Source organism: Aquarana catesbeiana, linkage group LG08 (genome assembly GCF_042186555.1).
Source record: "Aquarana catesbeiana isolate 2022-GZ linkage group LG08, ASM4218655v1, whole genome shotgun sequence".
Taxonomy (NCBI): Eukaryota; Metazoa; Chordata; class Amphibia; order Anura; family Ranidae; genus Aquarana; species Aquarana catesbeiana.
The window spans coordinates 197,341,557-197,359,923 of NC_133331.1; the positions used below are offsets into that span (position 1 = coordinate 197,341,557).

An 18,367-nucleotide genomic window follows, 5' to 3' on the forward strand; every position below is an offset into this window, starting at 1 on the left:
TGGACGGAGCCGCTAGTCACAGCACTCGCTCCTGAAGAATCGGCACGGGCGGCCATTCCTTCAGAGTGCATGCACCGATGATACAGTAAATATTTCCTAAATGGTGCACATTTAGGAGACATTTCCAGTACCTTTAGGTCAGCCTTATTCTCTAGGCTCACCTTTAGGTACAAGTAATGCAGGAGGTTCAGTGAGCAGTGTGGAAGCACACAGAACATGAGGTATGGAGGACTCCATAGAAGAGGAATGTAATGAGGCGCACACACACCCCAGCCCGGCTTCCTCACACACTCTCCATCACGTGCGTTCCGTATTAAAGGCACACCACGTGACCCGGCAGTGACAGTCAGCTGCCCGACTGTTTTGTATTTGCCGGTACAAGGTGGAGGATGCGCGCGCAGCTCCCGGAATCGGGCTACACACAGCGACCCAGCGGCAGCATGTCAGAGAACGACGGGGAGACGGTGTCCGGTGACCAGGTGAGTGCTGGGGAGGATGTGACGTCACACCGGGGCGGTGCCCTGGAAGTACCTGTATAGGACAGAGTTGTATGGAGAGGAGGGGGGGAGGTGTGAGGGGCCTCCTAGGTCCTCAGAATGACTTCATTTCCACACAACTTCTAACATGTTACACAAGGTGCTGAGTGACTAAACTTTTTCTGTTGTTTTAGTGTAGAGGGATTAGAATTAGGGGAATGCAACCTCAATTTGTCTTGTTTACCATTATCAGCGAAAAGTGAAAAAAAAAATCCCAAATAGGTTGTCACCAGAACAGGAATAGAGGGAAAATCTGCCAATGGGGACACGAGTTCCGGTGACAACCAGGGATTCCCCTCACTTTATGTTTTGGCGATGGGGCAAAAAAAAACTGTCAGGGGCTGTAATCCGGGAAAGGTGCGTCCTGTACACGTTCTCCCGCACAAAGCCCTGTCCATGCAAGACGCATGTGGTGCCAATAATTAACGGCGCCCCAGTCACATCTTGCAAACGCTGCACATTTGTGACCACCAAACCCCCCCAGCGTCCTGCAGTACCACGCGCCTTGCTGTGGGGTGATCTGGAGAAGAGCTTGCACTACTTTTTCTATGTTCCAGAACATTTGGCAGCTCTGTGAAATGAATGGGCTGTGAAAACCAAGATGCACACGTTCCTAGGGAGAGTCACTATCCCTTCCAGTCCTCAAGCTGGTTGTCATAGAATGGACATTGGACAATTATCAGCCACTTTGTGACCACTCTTTTATGGTGACAGCTGTCAAAGGTGAGATTTTTCTCACTTCCTGCTGTGGTTCTGGAACAGGAAGTGAATGGAAATCTTCCCCTTGTGGACACAGACATAAGAAAAAAACTGAAAGTGGAAGTAAATGAATAAAAACCATCTGTTCTAATAGATTGTGGGTGTCTTCTGTCATAAGTCTAGGCTCACACATGTTAAAACACGTTGGGGTTGATTTACTAAAATCGGAGAGAGTGCAAAATCTGGTGCAGCTGTGCATGGCACCCAATCAGCTTCCAGGTTTTAGGCCTCATGTACATTGGATATTTGTACAGCTGCTCCTAGGGGCGTCAGGCTTTTTTTTTTTTTTTTTTTACAGCTTAACCACTTCCCGTCCGGCCTATAGCAGAATGACAGCCGGGCGGTGGTTCAGTTATCCTGACTGGGCCTCATATGACGCCCTGCAGGATAACAGCCGCCCATGGGGGCGCGCATCACGGCGATCGGTGGTGGGGTGCGTCAGTCTTGACTGATCATGATGTAAACAGGAGGAGCCGTTGATTGGCTTTTCCTCACTCACGAGCCGATCGGAGGCTCTCCTGACGGGGGAAGGGTCTGCGCTGATTGTTTATCAGCGCAGCCCCCCCTCAGATGCCCACACTAGACCACCAGGAAGCCCCCAGCATGTGGATAGCCAGGCACATCTCCTATGGCCATCCACATGTGAAAAAATATGCCAGTGTTTTGTAATGGAGGACATTACAAAACAGGGATGCCCAGAAATGCCACCTATCAGTGCCCACCTATCAGTGCCAGCCATAATTACCCATCAGTGCCACCTTTTCAGTGCCGCCTATCAGTGTCCATCATCAGTGCCCGTCAGTGCCACCTCATCAGTGCCCATCAGTGCCGCCTTGTCAGTGCCCGTCATTGAAGAAGAAAACGTACTTATTTACAAAAAAATGTAACAGAAACAAAGAAAAACTTGTTTTTTTTCAAAACTTTCAGTCTTTTTTAATTCCTTGCACATATAATAAAAATCGCAGAGGTGATCAAATACCACCAAAAGAAAGCTCTATTTGTGGGAACAAAATGATAAAAAAGTAGTTTGTGTACAGTGATGGATGACCGCGCTATTGTCATTCCAGTTGCGACAGCACTGAAAGCTGAAAATTGGCCTGGGCAGGAAGGTGTCCAAGTGCCTGGTATTGAAGTGGTTAAAAACGCCTCTCTATGTTATTCTATGTGTCCACACACACACAGAACACCTGTGCCTCCTCAAGAGGGTAAACATGGCCCTGCATGGAACAGGAATCAAATCACCCCATGTAAATGAGGCCCTATGCCCACCTACCTCCATGTCCCTCTACATCTGGAAAAAAAAAATGGAAAATTGACTTCACCTGGGGAAAAATAATATGAAAAAGGACTTCATCTGGGAAAACATAAAAGTAAACGAAAAAGGACTGCATCCTTTTATGTTTCTCTGGACCTAAACTTGACAAATCAGAAGTAGTCTGATTTAAATAGACACAAGTCCATTTTATCTGGCCATTCATAGAGTCATCACTGATCTGCCCTGTCCATTGTGTAAATGCAGACACAAACTAAAACTGGCATGGACTGACGCCCATCCCGTTCACCTCTGATTCTGCAGTATTTTACAATATTCAGTTCCATCCTCCTAGGTACCCTGTAATTTCAAATAGAGTGCTCTCTCTTGGTATACAGCCTCCCGAAAGTGCTGCTAGCATAGAGACATCTGCTTTCTTCTTGCCGCTGATTGCCTCAGGTAAGTGTCGGGATCCAGAGATACAGTAGGTGTTTGCTAGCAAAGCAGCCACCCCCCTTCTAGCTGCAGTGTTGGACAGCCGTGTTCCAATGGAATGTGCCCTGTTCCACATCTCAGCCAGATTATTGGGGAATCTAGGAAGATGGAACTAAGAACTACATGTAACTGAATACTGGAAAAAAAAAATGGTAATTTGACGCTTTGCCCTGAATTCGTAGCTGCCATTGCTGACTGTTTTTTAAAGATGCATTCACCAGGGCTGGTATCTTCCTCCTGGCTTGACTGCCAAGAGAGTTACTGACTTGAAACAAGCATCACAACAAAAGAAGTGCTCCGCTCCAGGCTTCCCTCTTTACCCTTTTCTCAGCCCACCTTTCATTGCCTTAAAGCTGAACTTCAGGAAAATACTATTTTGGGACATTTGCAGTGTAAGGATAAGTTACCAATAATTATATCTGCCCTACGTGTGGCTGCTGCTGCATTCGCTAAAACTGTGAAGCTGGCTGTAGATTGTGAAAATTTCAGCACTAACAGCTCCCTCCCGCCTGTCATTCTTTGATTGAAAAATCTGAGGAGCTAGGTGGAAAATTGTCGACCGAACAGCAGCTGCATCCAATCGGATGCAGCCTCTGCCTGGTTATTCTGACAGCTCCTGCTGACGGCTGTCAGAGTAAAATATCCCGGGGGGGGGGGGGGGGGAGATTCGTCCATCTGTGCTGGACAGGGCAAGACTTAGGGTGGTGGGGGCCCCTGGGCTTGAGTCACTTTCGGGCCCTAACTTCGATACATTACTTTAAACCTTTAGTTTTCATTTAAGCGCGCCACTCTGATACCGTTTGTCCGCCATTACATCACTGTGTAATGCAGACAGGTTTTCTCAACGGCAGTAAACGAGGCACTACGTAACTGCCAATAACCAATCAGCAAACCTCAAGATAAGAGTTTAAGGAATTTTAAGGAAAAAAAACGATTTAAGGAAAAAACTTACATTTAAATGCTCATCAATGCAGCTTTGCACAGCGTCCATCTGCATGCTTGTCCAGTGTCATTTGCAGCCTTGTCAGTGTCATTTGCAGCCTTGCAGCCTTATCAGTGTCATTTGCAGCCTTGCCCAGGCTGCAGTTAAACTGTAGTGACTTGTCAGTGTCACTGCAGTTTAAATATGGTGCCACCAAGATACACAGAGCCGGTCCTGTGTATCTCGGCTCCTGACTGCTTTTCTCGGCTTCTCTCGCAGTCCCGCCCAGTCCTGCCCTATGATGGACATAACACAGGTCCATTGGCGGGACTGGGCGTGACTGTGAGCGGAGCCAAGCGCCGGAGCCAGCCGAGTGTACTCAGCTAGCTCCGCTCTCAGTCACGCCCAGTCCCTGTGTTATGTCCATCATAGGGCGGGACTAGGCGTGACTGTGAGTGGAACTAGCTGAGTATAGCCGAGTACACTCAGCTCGGGCCCGCGGGGGGCCCCTATTGGGCGGGGCCCATGGGCTTGAGCCCAGTCAAGCCCTATGGTAAGTCCGGCCCTGGTGCTGGATAGCATGGATGGAGGAATCTGTTCAGCTCTTTTTTTTTTTTTAATTTATTTATTTCTTTTTTTTCAGCCTACAGTCTGTGTATGGGCAGCCTTAGCTTCATTACGCTGAACATGTGAAACTGAGACTTATGCCTGGTACACATGATAAGATTATCAGACGAATGATCGTCCTTTTTTTATGCTAATCTCAGACCGAATCTGATGAGTTTACTGAAGTCCCGAAAATTTGCGTACAACAGAATAAAAATTCGGAAGTGATGTCATGTTTATGTAATGCATTTGTATTGCATTTTTGAACGATAGCTGCACTGATGAAACGAAACGTACACATTTTTTTCTTTCGTGCATGTCCGATCAAATAATATCGGATGAACTGTCCTGAACGGCTCTCGAAAGCACTGTACTAATGATCAGATTATCAGAAGATCCATTCGAAAGCGGTATTTTTTGTACGATTTTCTAAAAGGGCATTACAGTTCTGGCAAGAAGTACAGCTCTGAAAGTGGGTAGCTTGCGCTTCACTTCCTCTGATAGAAAAACAGCTTGTATTCTTTTCACTGAATACACAGTGCTCTGTGATTGGAGGAGGGGAGATTGTAAGTTAATTGCCCTCCTCCATTCACAGAATGGCTTTTATTTAGTGAAAAGAATACAAGACTTTTCCTAAATGACTGAGGTGGAGAGCAAGTAACCTGCTGTTAGGAACTGTAAGTCCCAGCTCTAGATGTTCCTGTAGTATACGGAATAAATGAAACCAACAGTTTGAAAATGCAGGATCTGCCACAACTGGGCACACATCACTAGTGTCAACCTAATAATGTAAAAGTCTCAATTTTTTTTCCTGGAGTTCAGCGTTAACCACTTAAGCCCTGGACCATTTGGCTGGCCAAAGACCAGAGCGCTTTTTGCGATTTGGCACTGCGTCGCTTTAACTTACAATTGCGCGGTCGTGTGACGTGGCTCCCAAACAAAACTGACATCCGTTTTTCCCACAAATAGAGCTTTCTTTTGGTCAGTATTTGATCACCTCTGCGGTTTTTATTTTTTGCGCTATAAACAAAAAAAGAGCGACAATTTTGAAAAAAACGCATTATTTTTTACTTTTTGCTATAATAAATATCCCCAAAAAATAAAAAAAAACATTTTTTTCCTCAGTTTAGGCTGATACGTATTCTTCTACATATTTTTGGTGAAAAAAATCACAATAAGCCTTTGGTTTGCGCAAAAGTTATAGCGTCTACAAAATAGGGGATAGTTTTATGGCGTTTCTATTAATAATTTTTTTTTTTTTACTAGTAATGGCGGCGATCATTGATTTTTATCGTGACTGTGATATTATGACGGACAGATCGGACACTTTTGGCGCTATTTTTGGACCATTCACATTTATACAGCGATCAGTGCAATTAAAAATGCATTGATTACTGTGTAAATGTGACTGGCAGGAAAGGGGTTTAACAGGAGGGGTTAAGTGTGTCCTAGGGAGTGATTCTAACTGCGGGGGGGGGGCTACATGTGACACATCACTGATCACCGCTCCCGATTACAAGGAGCGGTGATCAGTGAGCGCGTCACTAGGCAGAACGGGGAAATGCTTGTTTACATTAGTATTTCCCCATTCTTCCTCTCCGTGAGACGATCGCGGGTGTCCCCGCGGACATAAAGTCCGCAGGACCCACGATCCTACTCACGGAGCTTGCAGCGGGTGCGCGCGCGCGCAATGGCACAGTGGCAAATTCAAAGGGACGTACAGCCGCGCCCATTTGCGCAGCCGTATATTTACATGCGGCGGTCGGGAACCGGTTAAAGAAGTCTCACCAGACATTGTATTTGTTGCTGCTTTCCCCCTAGTGCACAGAATGCATATGGTGCTTTGTCTCATCTTTCTAGGTGTTGTTCCTGAGTTATGTGGTCAACTGCCTGCCCCCTCCCTCTCAGCGCTGTCTGACCACGCATCTAGCTAGACACTGCTTCTCTCTGGTTCCAGGCACTTCCCAGAGATGAGCACCATCACTACGGTAGGTATGCAGGGGTGTGCCAGTTCCTTTGTTCCCTTTTGTCTTTTTAAGTAGTGATAGGCTCAGATGTATCTGGTAAGCGGCAATGCAGCTTTATTGGTTTCTAGGACGCAGGCAGCCAGACCAGCACAGCGTCATTGGTTAATAAGATGCAGGTTACTGGGCCACACAGCGTCATGGGTTTTCTATACCAACCATTACCACCCTGTGGCCCAGCTCCTGGCACCATAACAACCAATGATGCTGGGTGTCTGCATCCTAGCAACCAATAAATCTGGACCATTGGACGATGGAACCAGCTGAGCCTGCCTGAGAGGACCGGAGGAGTGGAACAGAGAAACTGACAGTGCTCTTGTCAGGTGCGTTCAGTAAACAAGAGCGCAGTGGCAACAGAAAATTGTCTGAATTGGTCCTAGAAATCAAGCTTCTATGTGGGCAGAGGAGCAGAAAGGCATTCAATCAAGATGGGGTTTTCTTCCGAAATGCATTTATGGTTCACCATAGAGACAATGCATTTATGGACCAGTATTCTGCTAACAATGAGAGTGCTTCTTTGAGATCCCAACTTTCAAAGAAATGGAGGCTGCATGCCAAACACACACTTTACATAAATTGTATTTATCCAGTGATTATTGCATCCACCTAGGTCCTCGTGTCTGGTGTGTTTCACTCAGAAATGGGCTTAGTTGTAAAGTTCTATGGTTAAGCTCATTCCTGAGTGAAATACGTATTTGTTTTCAAATTACCAGTGTTAACCGCTTCAGATCCGGGCCATTGCCAAATGACGGCAACAGCGCGGATCTAAATTGCCAGGACTACGTCTATTGACGTCGTCCCGTGCACGAGCGGCCTGCGCGCCCCCTGTGATCAGCGAGTCTATGAGACTCGCCTGATCACAGATCAGAGTAAGGGGTTGGTCCCGACCCCTTACCACATGATCAGCTGTCAGCCAATGACAGCTGATCATGTGATGTAAACAGAGCCGGTAATCGGCTATTTTTCCTCCTCGCGCTGACAGCGTGAGGAGGAAAAAAAAAACCCGATCACCGGCGGCCGTGATCGCGACATTAGTCCCGATCACGGCGATCTTATAACACAAAGCAATAGGCAGCAGTGCTGCCTACCAGTGCCCACCAGAGTCACCCATCAGTGCCCACAGTGCCATCAATCAGCGCCATCCATCAGTGCCCACAGTGCCATCCATCAGTGCCCACAGTGCCACCCATCAGTGCCACCCATCAGTGCCACCCATCAGCACCCACATCAGTGCCACCCATCAGCACCCACATCAGTGCAACCTATCAGTGCCCATCAGTGTCACCTACCAGTGCCCATAAGTGCCCATCAGTGCCGCCCATCAGTGCCCCCCATCAGTGCCCCCCATCAGTGCCCCCCATCAGTGCCGCCCATCAGTGCCACCTATCCATGCCACCCATTCGTGCCACCCATCCGTGCCACCCATCCGTGCCGCCCATCCGTGCCCATCAGTGCCGCCTTATCTGTGCCCATGAGTGCCGCCTTAACTGTGCCTATCAGTGCCGCCTTATCTGTGCCTATCCGTGCCCATCAGTGCAGCCTATCAGTGCCCACCAGTGCCGCCTCATCAGTGCATATCAATGAAGGAGAAAAATTACCTGTTTGCAAAATTTTATAACAAACTATTAAACATGATTTTTTTTTTTTTCAAAAATTTCCATCTTTTTTTGTTTGTTTAGCAAAAAATAAAAACCCCAGCTGTGATTAAATACCACTAAAAGAAAGCTCTATTTGTGGGAAAAAAATGATAAAAATTTCATTTGGGTACAGTGTTGTATGACCGCACAATTGTCATTCAAAGTGCAACAGCGCTGAAAGCTCAAAATTGGTTTGGGCAGGAGGGGGGTTTAAGTGCCCAGTAAGCAAGTTTTAAACTACAGTATATGTGTAATCAGCGCTACCCACAAATATGTTCTTTTCAAATTTATATCCTTCCAGCACACAAGTGGTTAATGTTCAAACCGCTCAGTGAAACCTTCTTATCTTAGTAGCTGCTGTACACTAATTCCTGCTTTCACCACACTACAAATACAGACTGCAATACTTCTAAACATCCAGTGTAATATACAAATAAATGTATCCAGAAAATTTTATTCTATCTTTTCATGTGACAACACTGAAGAAATGACACTTTGCTACAATGTAAAGTAGTGTACAGTCCCTTCAAAATAACTCAACACACAGCCATTAATGTCTAAACTGCTGGCAACAAAAGTGAGTACACCCCTAAGTGAAAATGTCCAAATTGAGCCCAAAGTGTCAATATTTTGTGTCGCCACCATTATTTTCCAGCACTGCCTTACCCCTCTTGGGCATGGAGTTCACCAGAGCTTCACAGGTTGCCACTGGAGTCCTCTTCCACTCCTCCATCACGGAGCTGGTGGATGTTAGAGACCTTGCGCTCCTCCACCTTCTGTTTGAGAATGCCCCACAGATGCTCAATAGGGTTTAGATCTGGACACGTGCTTGGCCAGTCCATTACCTTTACCCTCAGCTTCTTTAGCAAGGCAGATAAATTACCGCTCCAGGTGATGATCCCGTGTTCACACCATCCTTGTGTTCAGGAAATGAAGGGTGCCGGCTCAGCAAAGGCAATAACAAGAGAAATAAAATAGGCCACACTCCAATATAATGCCTTTATTGACAAAACTTATTCCATAAACCAACAGAGGCACAGGTACAGATGATAGCTGACGCGTTTCGCACCATTAGTGGCGCTTAGTTATAGCTGTCAGTGGTCGTCTTGGGGTGTGTTTGGGGTAATTAGCATGTTGGAATTCTGCCCTGCGGCCCAGTCTCCGAAGGGAGGGGATCATGCTCTGCTTCAGTATGTCACAGTACATGTTGGCATTCATGGTTCCCTCAATGAACTGTAGCTCCCCAGTGCCAGCAGCACTTATGCAGCCCCAGACCATGACACTCCCACCACCATGCTTGACTGTAGGCAAGACACACTTGTCTTTGTACTCCTCACCTGGTTGCCGCCACACATGCTTGACATCCTCTGAACCAAACAAGTTTATCTTGGTCTCATCAGACCACAGGACATGGTTCCAGTAATCCATGTCTTTAGTCTTCTTGTCTTCAGCAAACTGTTTGCAGGCTTTCTTGTGCATCATCTTTAGAAGAGGCTTCCTTCTGGAGCCACAGCCACGCAGACCAATTTGATGCAGTGTGAAGCGTATGGTCTGAGCACTGACAGGCTAACCCCCCCCCTTCAACCTCTGCAGCAATACTGGCAGCACTCATATGTCTATTTCCCAAAGACAACCTCTGGATATGATACTGAGCATTTGCACTCAACTTCTTTGGTTGACCATGGCGAGGCATGTTCTGAGTGGAACCTGTCCTGTTAAACCACTGTATGGTCTTGGCCACCATGCTGCAGCTCAGTTTCAGGGTCTTGATATCTTCTTATAGCCTAGGCCATCTTTTTATATATATATAATAAATTATGTATACGGTACATAGCCATACACACTTTTATAAGTAAATGTAAACAAACATTTTAAAATGTATTAAAACAAGGACAGTGGATGGTGTCAGTAGAGCAGAGGCTGGTGTCAGGCAGAAGAGCAGTGTACGCGTCCGTAGAGCAGAGGTTGTTGTCAGTAGAGCAGTGGACGGTGTCAGTAGGGCAGAGGTGGGTGCCAGTAGGACAGTGGGTGGTGTCAGTTGGTAGAGCAGAGGACGGTGTCAGTAGAGCGGTGTACTTTGTCAGTAGGGCAGAGGACGGTGTCAGTAGAGCGGTGTACTTTGTCAGTAGGGCAGTGGATGGTGTCAGTCAGTAGGGCAGAGGACGGTGTCAGTAGAGCGGTGTACTTTGTCAGTAGGGCAGTGGATGGTGTCAGTCAGTAGGGCAGAGGACGGTGTCAGTAGAGCGGTGTACTTTGTCAGTAGGACAGTGGGTGGTGTCAGTCAGTAGAGCAGAGGACGGTGTCAGTAGAGTGGTGTACTTTGTCAGTAGGGCAGTGGATGGTGTCAGTCAGTAGGGCAGAGGACGGTGTCAGTAGAGCAGAGATTGATGTGAGTAGTGGACAGTGTCAGTAGTTTTCTTGCTTCTTTTTTATTTTTGTTTAATTTTCACAATATGAATTTTTATATCTAAACAGACCCCTGATGTCTCACTTTTGAGAAAGGAAAAAGGGACTGAGGACAAAGATTTCCCAGCCCGTACCTCTGCAGCCTCAGCTGCACTGTACAGTGAAGGAATGACTGTGCTGAGCGGCCTCGTGTTCATTCACAAATTGAAGCATAGCTATGCAGCAGGGGGAATCTGCACCACATGGGGTATATAGGGTGTACCCTGGCACACCCTGTGCGCATGCCTATGAGTATATCAGTCTAAAATATTTATTTAGAAAACTAATAAGCACCTTGGTGGATTTCACAATATGAAAGACTGATATACTGAAGGACTATATCATCATTTAGTTTAATTGTATTTGCTTTTATTTGCATTGTATCTGTTTTAGTTTGAGTTTTATTTTTGTGAATACATTTATTTCTATATTACTCTGGATGTTTATATGATTAGTAGCGCTGCACTGTGTTCTAGGTTACTGACAAACTAGCTAGCGAAGTCAAGATCAGTTTGATGGCCTTAGAGCTTGCACTATTTAAAGCAGGGACAGCACCTACATTTATATCTTCACGGGTTCTCCCTAAACTGTTTCAGTGGCATGGTGGCCATTTTGGAATTGGATTTTACACCCTTTCACGTGATTTACTGTGGCAATTGGTAATATTTTTATTTTTGGGTGATTTTTCTAATGTAACTCACATGACTGAAAAGTGGACATCTAGATTGGCCTTGGGACTAATACTTTTAACACCCATCTGTAGTAAAAAGCATAGAAGGCTTTCAAGGCACAAAGCCCCCTTCATTGTTGCCTTATAAAGAGTCCTTGTGTTTTCATAACTTGCCAGGATTTCCACTTTAACTAGCCATGAGAGATCATATTCCATATTCCATTTGTGATTTGGCTATTATTTGCTCCACATTTATAACTATACTATGGTGGTTGTGCTGCATGCAGAAGAAGTCAGGCATGTCTGCAATTTCTCTCCTTTGGTTTTGAAAGGCTCTCGCGCTGTGTGACATAAATAAAAGTGCAGCAAAATCTATAAGTGTAACACATAACACTAAACAATCTAAGTCCAATGAAGTGATTTCGCGCAAATAGTGATAAACAGTACAAAATAAATTAACCCATAGGCATAAGGAGAATGTTTATAATATTCCAAAATAAAATTAAATACATTGTGTGTTAGATATCTGTCTATATTGGCCAAATAAAAATGATATGTGTAAATGATGGATTTCACTCTTGCCCGTGTATACTTTAACAATATCCTTAATATACTTGTGTGCCATTAATGTCTAAACTGCTGGCAACAAAAGTGAGTACACCCCTAAGTGAAAATGTCCAAATTGAGCCCAAAGTGTCAATATTTTGTGTGGCCACCATTATTTTCCAGCAATGCCCTAACCCTCTTGGGCATGGAGTTCACCAGAGCTTCACAGGTTGCCACTGGAGTCCTCTTCCACTCCTTCATGACGACATCACAGAGCTGGTGGAAGTTAGAGACCTTGCGCTCCTCCGCCTTCTGTTTGAGGATGCCCCACAGATGCTCAATAGGGTTTAGATCTGGAGACGTGCTTGGCCAGTCCATTACCTTTACCCTCAGTTTCTTTAGCAAGGCAGATAAATTACCGCTCCAGGTGATGATCCCGTGTTCACACCATCCTTGTGTTCAGGAGATGAAGGGTATATAATATAAAAAATATTTGAATGAATAAATCATAAAATAAAAATATATATAAATATAAAAAATATATATATAAAAATAGTAAATGTTTACATATCGCGAACTTCCAAAAAATGGCCGCTCAACTACTTCCGGGTACATGGCAATAAAGGCTTGGCCCAATAGGCAATCCGGTTCCCCAGATGAAGTTGTGAGAGGCAATGTAACGCGTAGGGATTGACCGGGAAGAGCCACGACCGGAAGTGACGTGAGAAGGCGAGGAACAATGCCTATTTTGTTCCCTGTGTTATTGTGTTATCTTTTCTGTGTAAGAGTCCAAGCTACTATGTTTTAATAAACACATTTTTAGACCTGACATACTACACTATTGGAGGCCTTTTTTTCCTCCTTATTCCCTTTCTTACATTGAGGTACCTCCCTACACTAATTTGATTGGACAACATACCGCTGCATCCTAAGAAGGAATACTGTTAAATACATCATCCAGAGAGATCACATTGACTATACAGGGAGGTCAGTGGATATCCCTAATGGTGATTGCTTGCTATTTATAGCATTGAGGTAAGAGACCTGGGAGACCAGACTGTTAAAGGAGCCACAACAGGATTATTGTGAATAATCATCGTCACCTATTTTAACAGCCATAGAACCTCACCACTCCCCATTCACTGTAGCAACCACTGGACTTGTCAACTATTTTTTTGAAATTTAAAGTTGTGTTCTTTGACTTTTATTTTTTGGTTTAGCTCACACTAGGTGATATACATCCAATTGCACACAAGTATATTAAGGATATTGTTAAAGTATACACGGGCAAGAGTGAAATCCATCATTTGCACATATCATTTTTATTTGGCCAATATAGACAGATATCTAACACACAATTTATTTAATTTTATCTTGGAATATTATAAACACTCTCCTTATGCCTATGGGTTAATTTATTTTGTACTGTTTATCACTATTTGCGCGAAATCACTTCATTGATTTAAATTTCTCTCCTTCGTCTTGCCCTCCAAAAAAATTAAAAGTCAGCAGCTACAATTATTATAGCTGCTGACTTTAACCACTTAAGGACCAGCCTCGTTTTGGATTTTAGGTGTTTACATGTTTAAAACAGGTTTTTTTGCTAAAAAATTACTTAGAACCCCCAAAGATTATATATGGTTTTTCTTCTAACAACCTAGAGAATAAAATGGCGGTCGTTGCAATACTTTTTTTTGCACCGTATTTGCGCAGCGGTCTTAAAAGCGCACTTTTTTTGGAAAAAATTCACTTTTTTGAATAAAAAAATAAGACAACACTAAAGTTAGCCCAATTTTTTTTTTATATTGTGAAATATAATGTTACGCCAAGTAAATTGATACCCAACATGTCACGCTTGAAAATTGCGCCCGCTCGTGGAATGGCTTCAAACTTTTACCCTCAAAAATCTCCATAGGTGACGTTTAAAAAATTCTACAGGTTGCATATTTTGCGGTACAGAGGAGGTCTGGGGCTAGAATTATTGCTCTAGCTCTAGTGATCGCGGCGACACCTCACATGTGTGGTTTGACCACCGTTTTCATATGCGGGCGCTACTCGCGTATGCTTTCGCTTCTGCGCGCGAGCTTGTCAGGACGGGGGGGGGTTTAAAATTTTTTTTTTTTTTTTTTTTTTTTATTATTTATTTTACAATATTTTATTTATTTTTACACTGTTTAAAAAAAAATGGTGTCACTTTTATTCCTATTACAAGGAATGTAAACATCCCTTGTAATAGAAAAAAAGCATAGCAGGACCTCTTAAATATGAGATCTGGGGCCAAAAAGACCTCAGATCTCATATTTACACTAAAATGCAAAAAAAAAAAAAAAAAAAGTCATTTAAAAAAAAATGACATTTGAAAAAATGTGCCTTTAAGAGGCGTGGACGGAAGTGACGTTTTGACGTCGCTTCTGCCCAGCAGTGTCATGGAGACGAGTGGGCGCCATCTTAGCCTCACTCGTCTCCAGGCACAGGACGGAGACAGATGCGATCGCCTCCGCCGCTACCGACGGCTCTGGTAAGCGGTGGAGGGCACCCGATCGCAGCGGGAGGGGGGGCCCTCTCCCGCCACCGATAAAAGTGATCTTGCGGCGAATCCGCTGCAGGGACCACTTTTATCTGAAAGCCGGCCACCGCACGAAAACGGGGATACCGGGTTATGGCAGCTAGCTGCTGCCATAACGACGATATCCGCCGCCAAAGTTTGGACGTACATCGTCGTGCGGCGGTCGGTAAGTGGTTAATATAAGGACACTTACCTGTCCAGGGATCCAGCTGTATCTTCACCTGAACTGATTCTTCAATCGGTGCAGACCTTGGCTTAACTAGTAAGGGAAACAGGCAGTGAAGCCTTGTGGCTTAACAGCTGGTTTCATATTGCGCATGCCCGAGCCGCACTGCGCATTGTGAATGATCCTGTAGTCTTCTGTGGCCTGTGATGTGTCTCGGAAGGCTGTGGGGGAAAGGGGGGCAAACTTGCCGCTGCAATCTGAGCTGGGAGCGGATACCTGTCAAAACCAGGTACCCTCTACCCCTCCCCCCAAAAAGTGCCAAATGTGGCAGTGGAGGGGGGAAAAGGTGCAAACAAGCAGAGCTTCCCCTTTTGGGTGGAGCTTGACTTTAATTTCTTTTCGCCCCAGGCATTTAGCAGACAGAGTGTGTGTGTGTGTGTGTGTGTGTGTGTGTGTGTGTGTATATATATCACACACACACACGTATATATTTATATTTTGACACAAGTTGCGGGAAAGTGACAAATTTTTTTTTTTTTTGCACAAAGTTGTCACTAAATGATATATTGCTCACACAGGCCATGGACATATGTGGAATTGCACCCCAAAATACATTTAGCTGCTTCTCCTGAGTACGGGGATACCACATGTGTGGGACTTTTTAGGAGCCTAGCCGCGTACGGGGCCCCGAAACCAATCACCGCCTTCAGGATTTCTAAGGGTGTAAATTTTTGATTTCACTCTTCACTGCCTATCACAGTTTCAGAGGCCATGGAATGCCCAGGTGGCACAACCCCCCCCCCCCCAAATGACCCTATTTTGGAAAGTAGACACCCAAAGCTATTTGCTGAGAGGCATGGTGAGTATTTTGTAGCTCTCATTTGTTTTTGAAATTTTCAAAACTTTGTGACAAAAAGTGAGGTCTGCAAAATACTCACTATACCTCTCAGCAAATAGCTTGGGGTGTCTACTTTCCAAAATGGGGTCATTTGGGGGGGGGGGGGTTTGCCACCTGGGCATTCCATGGCCTCCGAAACTGTGATAGGCAGTGAAGAGTGAAATCAAAAATTTACGCCCTTAGAAAGCTTGAAGGCGGTGCTTGGTTTTCGGGGTCCCGTGCGCGGCTAGGCTCCCAAAAAGTCTCACACATGTGGTATCCCCATACTCAGGAGAAGCAACAGAATGTATTTTGGGGTGTAATTTCACATATTCCCATGGCATGTTTGAGCAATATATCATTTAGTGACAACTTTTGTGCAAAAAAAAAAAAAAAAAATTTGTCTCTTTCCCGCAACTTGTGTCACAATATAAAATATTCCATGGACTCGACATGCCTCTCAGCAAATAGCTTGGGGTGTCTACTTTCCAAAATGAGGTCATTTGGGGGGGTTTTGAACTGTCCTGGCATTTTATGCACAACATTTAGAAGCTTATGTCACACATCACCCACTCTTCTAACCACTTGAAGACAAAGCCCTTTCTGACACTTTTTGATTACATGAAAAAATTATTTTTTTTTGCAAGAAAATTACTTTGAACCCCCAAACATTATATATTTTTTTTAAAGCAAATGCCCTACAGATTAAAATGGTGGGTGTTTCAGTTTTTTTTTTTCACACAGTATTTGCACAGCGATTTTTCAAACGCATGTTTTGGGAAAAAACACACTTTTTTAAATTTTAATGCACTAAAACACACTATATTGCCCAAATGTTTGATGAAATAAAAAAGATGATCTTAGGCCGAGTACATGGATACCAAACATGACATGCTTTAAAATTGAGCACAAACGTGCAGTGGCAACAAAAGTAATACATTTTTAAAAGCCTTTACAGGTTACCACTTTAGATTTACAGAGGAGGTCTACTGCTAAAATTACTGCCCTCGATCTGACCTTCGCGGTGATACCTCACATGCATGGTGCAATTGCTGTTTACATTTGACGCCAGACCGACGCTTGCGTTCGCCTTAGCGCGAGAGCAGGGGGGACAGGGGTGCTTTTTTTTTTTTTTTTTTTTTTTTTTTTTTTTTTCTTTTTTTTTTTTTCTTTTTTATAAACTGTTCCTTTCATTTTTTTTTTTTTTTTTTTTTTTAAATCATTTTTATTATCTCAGGGAATGAAAATATCCCCTATGATAGCAATAGGTAGTGACAGGTACTCTTTTTTGAAAAAATTGGGGTCTATTAGACCCTAGATTTCTCCTCTGCCCTCAAAGCATCTGACCACACCAAGATCGGTGTGATAAAATGCTTCCCCAATTTCCCAATGGCGCTGTTTACATCCGGCGAAATCGAAGTCATAAAATGCTCGTAGCTTCTGGTTTCTTAGGCCATAGAGATGTTTGGAGCCACTCTGGTCTCTGATCAGCTCTATGGTCAGCTGGCTGAATCACCGGCTGCATTCTCAGGTTCCCTGTTGAGACAGGAGAGCCAGAGAAAAACACGGAAGACGGTGGGGGGGGGGCATTCCCTCCCACTGCTTGTAAAAGCAGTCTAGAGGCTAATTAGCTGCTAGGATTGCTTTTACATGAAAGCCGACCGCTGGCAGAAAAGAATGATACCAAGATGATACCTAAACCTGCAGGCATCATTCTGGTATAACCACTCAAAGTCGTGAATGGCGTACCTGAAGACAAAAAAATGGTTAACAATAAAGCACAGTAAATGGTAAAGTATAAAAAATTGCATACCTGAAAAGCAAACATGATAAAACATAATAACAATAAAACATTGCAGAATAGAATACAGTAAAAAAGAGCAGAACAATAGAGAGAGAATAGAGAGAGAGAGAACAATAAAACGATAACTATTTTTTTTTTATTTTATATTTTTGTTTGTGTTTTTTTTTTTTTTACACTTTTTTTTGTAACTAACTTTTATAACTGTAACCGGTTCCAGGTTCGGGTCTCTCAAAATGCGATGGCATCTTGGGAGACCCTGTGAAATGGCGCCTAGTCTGTGGAATGCTGCGCTAATACTCAACTAGTGTATGGTAGCGTTCAAAACATTCACCAATGCAAAGACCAGGATTGTCAGGACAGGAGGGACAATAATAGCGGGTGTCACGCCTATATCCGCGCTTGCTGCAGACACAACATCTTTTTTGCGGGGGTTCGTTGGGTAGGGGTACTCAGGAGGACATAAAGAAAATGCCTCTCATGCAGCCGACTGCATTTGGTTGGGGATGTGAATGGGGGAAGTACGGGTGCTGCAGAAGCGGTGGGTTTCCAATTAGGATTGGCGAATGCAGCAGGAAGGGCACTATGGGCACGACGGGCCTGTGTTTGTCTTCTTCTTGGTGGCAGCGGGACACTACTTGTGCTTGCCACCTCACCAGCTTGAACTGCACTTATGGGACTCGCCACGTCACCACGTGTTACTGCAGTGCTGGTTTGACTACGACCGGGGTGTACTAGGCCGCTGGTGCTTGCCAGTTCACCAAAACGCTACAAAAAAAACTGTTAGCGATCGCAGGGATCAGGCCTGACTCTGCGAACGCTGCAGTTATGCATTTAGTGTTTTGTAAGTGACAGTGATCGATCGATACTGCACTTGGGTGGGCTGGGCTGGGCCGGGCGGAGGGGCAAAACGCAGGTGCTAGCAGGTATCTGGGCTGATCCCGCTAACACTGTGTTTTTGGGAACCCTAAACTGCTGGGGACGCTAGTATAGATCTGATCGGATCAGATATTGATCCGATCAGATACTATACCACTAAGGGAGGTGTACGGTGCGTGCGTGGGT

The 18,367-nt window shown here is 44.6% G+C and overlaps 1 protein-coding gene across 1 annotated transcript in view; it reads left to right on the forward strand.

The window, feature by feature from the left end:
- The first annotated feature begins 284 nt into the window (after positions 1–284).
- The window catches only part of LRMDA (leucine rich melanocyte differentiation associated), a 1,415,555-nt gene continuing 1,397,472 nt past the window's right edge, over positions 285–18,367 (forward strand). Inside the window, exon 1 of the mRNA XM_073595197.1 lies at positions 285–479. Within this exon, the coding sequence (XP_073451298.1) occupies positions 390–479 (90 nt within the window). The 5' untranslated portion in view covers positions 285–389. The remainder of the gene's footprint in view (positions 480–18,367) is intronic.